This window comes from Eriocheir sinensis, chromosome 61 (assembly GCF_024679095.1).
Source record: "Eriocheir sinensis breed Jianghai 21 chromosome 61, ASM2467909v1, whole genome shotgun sequence".
Lineage (NCBI taxonomy): Eukaryota > Metazoa > Arthropoda > Malacostraca > Decapoda > Varunidae > Eriocheir > Eriocheir sinensis.
Genome location: NC_066569.1, coordinates 8,228,838 through 8,236,337, shown reverse-complemented (window position 1 = coordinate 8,236,337; position 7,500 = coordinate 8,228,838). Strand labels below are relative to the sequence as shown.

At 40.3% G+C, this 7,500-nt stretch overlaps 1 protein-coding gene across 1 annotated transcript in view; it reads left to right on the top strand.

Moving 5' to 3' along the window:
- The window catches only part of LOC126986333 (coiled-coil domain-containing protein AGAP005037-like), a 192,025-nt gene that overhangs the window by 22,801 nt on the left and 161,724 nt on the right, over positions 1-7,500 (top strand). Inside the window, exon 2 of the mRNA XM_050842390.1 lies at positions 6,833-6,986. Within this exon, the coding sequence (XP_050698347.1) occupies positions 6,833-6,986 (154 nt within the window). The remainder of the gene's footprint in view (positions 1-6,832; positions 6,987-7,500) is intronic.

Here is a 7,500-nt window from a genome sequence, read left to right as displayed (position 1 = left end):
CTCTCTCCCACCCTCACTCCTCCTCCCCCTCTTCCCCTCTCTCCCCCTCCCATCCTTTTCCTCTTCCTTCCCTTCTAATTTCCCTCTTCCCTCCCCTCCCCTCCCCTCCCCTCCCTCATTTTATCCTCTTTACCATACCATTTCCTCCTCTTTTTTTCCTCCTCTTCCCCTTTTTAACCTGTATCAAATAACCTCCCCTCCCCCCCTCTCTCTCTCTCTCTCTCTCTCTCTCTCTCTCTCTCTCTCTCTCTCTCTCTCTCTCTCTCTCTCTCTCTCTCTCTCTCTCTCTCTCTCTCTCTCTCTCTCTCTCTCTCTCTCTCTCTCTCTCTCTCTCTCTCTCTCTCTCTCTCTCTCTCTCTCTCTCTCTCTCTCTCTCTCAGCATCACACTGGAGGAAAAATGAGGAAGAGGGAGGGTGTCAGATTTTCCTCCTCCTCCTCCTCCTCCTCCTCGAGCCTTTCCACCTTGACCGAAAAATAGGAGAATATTGAGGAGGAGGAGGAGGAGGAGGAGGAGGAGGAGTAAGAGGAGGAGGAGGAGGAGGAGGAGGAGAGAAAACGAGAAGAAAAACAGGAGAGAGAGGTGAAATGTAGAGGTATTTAGTGCGTGTGTGTGTGTGTGTGTGTGTGTGTGTGTGTGTGTGTGTGTGTGCGTGCGTATGTGCGTGTAGTGTTGCGTCACCTTTGTTTTGCTTCCTCGCGTGACCTTGGCTGACCTTCCTCTGACCTCATGACCTGACCTCTCTCTCTCTCTCTCTCTCTCTCTCTCTCTCTCTCTCTCTCTCTCTCTCTCTCTCTCTCTCTCTCTCTCTCTCTCTCTCTCTCTCTCTCTCTCTCTCTCTCTCTCTCTCTCTCTCTCTCTCTCTCTCTCTCTCTCTCTCTCTCTCTTTTCCTTTGTTTCTGTGTGTGTGTGTGTGTGTGTGTGTTCCTAGTCATTTTTCCTTTCTCTTCTCCTTTTCCTCCTCCCTCTCTTCCTCTTTTTCTCTCCCTCGTCCCTCTTAATCTCTCATTTTTCCCTTCTCCTCCCCTTCCTCTCCTCCCCTTCCTCTGCTCCCCTTCCTCTCCTCCCCTTCCTCTCCTCCCCTTCTTTTCCTCCCCTTCCTCTTCTCCCCTTCCTCTCCTCCCCTTCTTTTCCGCCCCTACCTCTCCTCCCCTTCCTCTCCTCCCCTTCCTCTCCGTGTCTCTATTTTCCTCCCCTTTTCATTTTCTCCCCTTTCTTGTTTTCTCTTACCAATTTCCCTTCGCCCTTTTCCCCTCCTTCCCTCCCCTTTCCTCCTCTTCCTCTTCCTACTTCCCTCCTTTTCCCCCTCTTTCCTCACCCGCTTTCCTCTGTTTTCTCCTTTTTCCTCTTCCTCCCTTCCCTCCCTTCTCCCTTTTCGCCTCCTTTCCTCCCTCCCACCATTTTCCTCTTCCTCCTTCCTTCCTTTTCCCTTTCTTTCCTCACCCTTTTTCCTCTTCCTTCTCTCCTTTTTCCTCTTCCTTATTCCCTTCCTTCCCCTCTTTCCTCTCCCTCCTTCCTCTCTTCCCTCCTTTTCCCCTCCTTTTCTCCTCCTTCCATCCTATTTCTTTTCCTCTTTCCCTCCTTTCCTTCTCTTCTTTCCCCTCCTTTCCTCACCCTCTTTCCTCTCTCTTCTCTCCTTTTTCCTCATTCTCTTTCCCTCCCTCCCCCCTTTTCCTCTCCCTCCTTTTTCTTACTCTCCTTTCCTCCCTTCTCCCTTTTCCCCTTCTTTCTCTCTTTCCTCTTTTCCTCACACTCCTTTCCTCTCTTCTCTCTTTTCCTCCTTTTCCTTCCCCTTCTCTTTTCCTCCCCCCCTCTCCCTTCTCCCTTTCTGCATACTTTTTTTCCCTTCCCTTCCTCCCCTTCCACATTTTTCCTCTTCTTCCTTTCCTCCCTTTTCCCTCCTCTCCTCACCCCATCTTCCCTCCCTTCTCTTTTCCTCATTTTCCTCCACTTTTCCCCTCCCCCTCTTCTTCCTCCATTCTCGTTACCTTCCTTTCATCTTTTCCTTCCCCTCCCTCCTCCTCCCCTCATAATTTTTCCATAAGAAGTTTTATATATTTTTTTTTCTTTTCTTTTGTTTATTTTTTTGTTTATTTGTTTACTTCTCGTTTTCTATTTTGTAATTGTTTAATATCTCGACATTTTTATTTTCCTTCTTAACTGCCTCGTCCCTTTAACTATCTGTCTGTCTGTCTGTCTGTCTGTCTGTCTGTCTGTCTGTATGTATGTATGTATGTATGTATGTGTGTCTGTGTGTGTGTGTGTATGTTTGTTTGTCCGTGTCTGGTTCTCTGCATCCGTTTCTCTGTCTGTCTGTCTGTCTGTCTATCTATTTGTGTGTGTATGTATGTATGTATGTGTGTATGTATCATTGTCTGTCTGTCTGTTATGTTAGTATGTTTGTTTGTGTGTTTGTCTGTCTGTCTGTCATGTTGCTTCCGTCTGTCTGTCCGTCTGTGTCAAGGGATCAATGTCTGTGTGTCTGTCTGTCTGTTGGTCGCGCACCTTTGATTAATGGATCTGTTTGTTTGTTTGTTCGCTTGTTTGTTTCATAATCATCTAACTTTTTCTTTATTTTACTTTTCCTCATTTTTCTTTTTCTTCTAATTTTCTCTTGTGTTTGGTTACGTTTTCTTGCATTGTTTTCTTTCCTTAATTGTTTTTTTTCCTCATTTTCTATTTTCCTCGCTTGTCTTTTTGCTGGCTATAATTATTTCCTTCTATGCTTTTTCCTGTTTTCTTTTCTTTTTGTTTTCATTCCTTTCCCTTCCCTTTCCCTTTCCTTTCCTTCCCTTTCCTTCTCTTCTCTTTCTTTCCCTTCCCATTCACTTTCCTTTCCTTCCCTTTCCTTCTCTTCTCTTTCTTTCCCTTCCCATTCACTTTCCTTTCCCTTCCCTTCCCTCTCTTTCCCTTCCTTTCGATCCCTTTCCTTCCCTTACGTTCCTTTCTCTTCCCTTCCCTTCCCCTTCCCTTTCCCTCTTTCTCTCCTTTCTTCTTTCCCTTTCTTTAATGGGTGTGTGTTTCCATCATTCTCTCCTTCATTATCATAACAAAACAATAATTAGCGTTCCCTTAATTATCCAACTAATTATCGCATTCATCATTGCTCTTCTGTTTCCTATTCTTTTAAATTTATTCTGTTCTTTTATTTATGTTTTTTTTTTTTGTTTTTTTTGCTGTTGTATTTTTTTCCTCTATCATTTCGCTTTGTGTGTGTACGTCTGTGTGTGTGTGTGTGTGTGTGTGTGTGTGTGTGTGTGTGTGTGTGTGTGTGTGTGTGTGTGTGTGTGTGTGTGTGTGTGTGTGTCTGTGTATTGTTTTTCATCATTATCCAGACAGTAAAACATTGAACCATTATTTACTAACTTGTTTTAATTTACGTCTGTCTTTCAATATACCTGAAGTTCCTACCGTTTAATTAGTGTTTTTTTAATTATTTTCTTAATTAAACAATCGGTAAAATATTGAGCCGTTTTTAAAAATTGGTTTCTCCGTTTTTTTTATTTTCTGTGCCTATATTTTTTTTCATTTCTATCTTATCAATATTTTTTTCGTTTATTATTTTCTTTATTCTCTTTGCTTTTCTTTCTTTTTGCTTTTCATTTCTTATTTTGCTGTGTTTAATTTACTTACTTTTTCCCTTTTTCTTTCTTTTCCTGTTATTTTTCTTTTTTGTTTTTCTTTCCTACTTTCCTTTTTCTTTCTCTTTCCTTTTAACATATTTTCCTTCTGTCTATTTTGGTTATTTATTTATTTGTTCATTTTTCTTCGTCAATGTTTATTCCTCAGCTCGTATCATTAACAACTCTTTTCCTCTTCATTTATCATTATTTTTTTATCTTTTTTCCATTATTTATTTTATTTTCTTTCTATGTTTTGTCTATTTTCATTCATTTCTTTTTTTCTGTGTAAGTTTTTTTCCCTCAGTCCAAACCATTTACTAACCTTCTTTCTGTTCATTTATCAGTATTTTTTATCATTTTCCATCATTTATTTTTATTTTCTATGTTTTGTCTAGTTTCATTAATTTCTTTTTTCTGTGTAAGTTTTTTTCCCTCAGTCCAAACCATTTACTAACCTTCTTTCCCTGTTCATTTATCAGTATTTTTTATTATTTTTCATCATTTATTTTTATTTTCTGTTTTGTCTAGTTTCATTAATTTCTTTTTTCTGTGTAAGTTTTTTTTTTCCCTCAGTCCAAACCATTAACTAACTTTCTTTCCCTGTTCATCTATCATTATTTTTTATTATTTTTCATCATTTATTTTTATTTTCTATGTTTTGTCTAGTTTCATTAATTTCTTTTTTCTGTGTAAGTTTTTTTCCCTCAGTCCAAACCATTTACTAACCTTCTTTCCCTGTTCATTTATCAGTATTTTTTATTATTTTTCATCATTTATTTTTATTTTCTATGTTTTGTCTAGTTTCATTAATTTCTTTTTTCTGTGTAAGTTTTTTTTCCCTCAGTCCAAACCATTTACTAACCTTCTTTCTGTTCATTTATCATTATTTTTTATCATTTTCCATCATTTATTTTTATTTTCTATGTTTCGTCTAGTTTCATTAATTTATTTCTTCCTTTTTCTGCGTAAGTCTTTTTTCTCTCACTTCATACCATTAACTAACCTTCTTTCCCTGTTCATTTATCATTATTCTCTATTTCCCTCAATCTTCTACTAGCAATTGTTTCCCCTTTGTCTTTATTTTCATTTTCATTTTCCTTTTTTACGTTTTCTTTAGTGTTTTTTTTTCCCATTTTCCTGCCCACACCTTAATTAACTTGCTCTCCTTATGTGTATCTGCCATTATCTTCTTCATTATCGTTCTACAGTCTTGTCATAATCGTCTGCTACTATCGTTCTCATTATCGTTCATCAGTGTTCTCTTTATCATCGTCTTCATTATCGTTCTTCAGTCTTGTCATCATCGTCTGCCATTATCGTTCATCAGTCTTCTCTTCATCATCGTCTGGCACTATCGTCTTCATTATCGTACCGACACAGTGTTTAACCTCCTTCCCAGTCCTTTATTTAATCCCTCCCTTACGTCATTCCGCTGTGTTCCAAGCTCTTCCTCACTAAGGCCAGTAATCTCAAGCATTTTCGGCTCCCTCTACAATCATTTCCCAAGGCCGCAAAGGAGATTGATCGGGTTCTCATAAGTGTTTTTTCACGTTCATGTTGGAGAAGCCTTGTCAAACTATCACTAGGCTCATAAAACTACCCATGGAAATACTAACACAACAACCTCTACGAAAGCCTTGTCAAACTATCACTAGGCTCATAAAACTACCCATGGAAATACTAACACAATAACCTCTACGAAAGCCTTGTCAAACTATCACCAGGCTCATAAAACTACCCATGGACATACTAACACAATAACCTCTACGAAAGACTTGTCAAACTATCACCAGGCTCATAAAACTACCCATGGAAATACTAACACAACAACCTCTACCAAAGACTTGTCAAACTATCACTAGGCTCATAAAACTACCCATGGAAATACTAACACAACAACCTCTACGAAAGACTTGTCAAACTATCACTAGGCTCATAAAACTACCCATGGAAATACTAACACAACTACCTCTACGAAAGACTTGTCAAACTATCACTAGGCTCATAAAACTACCCATGGAAATGCTAACACAATAACCTCTACGAAAGACTTGTCAAACTATCACTAGGCTCATAAAACTACCCATGGAAATACTAACACAATAACCTCTACGAAAGCCTTGTCAAACGGTCACCAGTCTCATAAAAACTACCCATGGAAATACTAACACAAAAAACTATACGATCAGATTTGGGTGTGTAAGCCCCTTGAAACTACTACTACTATTTCTATTACTACTACTACTACTATTACTACTACTCTTCATATCCCTTACAAAATCCACAACAGTATATTTCCCCAACATCCAACACTTTTTTAATCAGATCTCGTCCATATAATTGCTGGAAGCGATCTCAAGGGAGTGGCCGAGGAAGGGAGAGCTTGTAGTATTTGCGAGTGTTCTATTGGAGGTATTGGGAGCGTGACCAAGCTGCTTACCATGACTGCAGTGCTCAATAATGTGTGTGTGTGTGTGTGTGTGTGTGTGTGTGTGTGTGTGTGTGTGTGTGTGTGAGCTGCTAATGTTAAGTTGATAAGTATTCTAAAGTCCTCATCTGCGTTTAATCTCCACTTACTTAAATATGTATGAATACTTTTTTTTATTTTTTTATTTTTTTTGTGGACTACTTCGGTAACACACACACACTAACTAACACACTAACACTTATTTCTCCACACTTTTCCTCTCTAACTCTTTCACTTTTCTCCTTCTCTTCTCTTCTCTTCTCTTCTCTTCACACAAACACACTAACACATTTCTCTACACTGTTCCATTTTTACTCTTCATTTCTCTCCTCTACTCTCTCTTCACACTTCAGAACACACCCTACCACCTCTTCTCTTCACACAAACACACACACACGCACACACTAACACTTCTCGCTCTTCTCTTTTTTCCATCTTCTTCCTCCTTTCCTTTTTAATCGTCTTCTTTATCTTCATTTTCCACTTCTTTTTCTTCTTGTTTTCAGCCATACACTTACACTACTTCCTTCCCTTAGGCCTCTACACTTCTTTCCCACCTCACTACACACCCTAACACCCACTAACTCTTCTCTAACCACACAAACACACACACTAACACACTAACCTCAACCATTTCCCAACACACACACACACATACACACATACAAACTCTTCCCCTTTCTACTCTCCTTCCCTCCCTTCCCCACTCCCCCCGCTGACCCCAGGCTTTCCCCCATCCCCAGGGACATCAGGGATCGGTCAGTCCTTCGGGTGTTCGAGGGGGAAGGCGTCAACGGGCAGGGCGGCGCATGGGACAGCGGAGGTGACCAGTCCTACTTCAGCGAGCCGGAGTATGATTCCGACTTCCAGCAGCAACACGTTCACAACAAGACCAAGGTGAGTGGGGGACAGGTGAGGGAGGGAGGGGGGAAGAATGGTGGAGAGAGAAAGGTGTGTGGGGGAGAGAGGGGACAGGAAAAGAAAATAAATGAGAAGAGGAAAATGGAAAAAAAGGAGGAAAAGGAGGAAGAGAAGAAATAATCAAATAAATAAGTCTTCTGCCAATGTTTCTTGTACTAGACGTGTCATGGATCACACTAGTTGGATTTACCGACACTCGTAAAATCCTCCCTTCCATTTTTTAATCCTCGGAGGCGACGGTTCACAGGAGATAACAGCTTAAGGGATAAAAGCCTCTCGTCCTAAGGGTTGTTGCGCAAGGGGGAGATCAAGTTTGTTACCCTACCCTGCACACCTAAGTTTAGCAATGTAGAGAGAGACAGGTAAGAGAAGCATTGCAGGCATTGATGAGGCAAGGTGGAGAGAAAAAGAAAGGAAGAGAGAGAAAGATGAATAAGGAAAAGATAAGTGAAGGGAATTAGGAAGATAGGGAGAGGATGTCCTTCGCGTG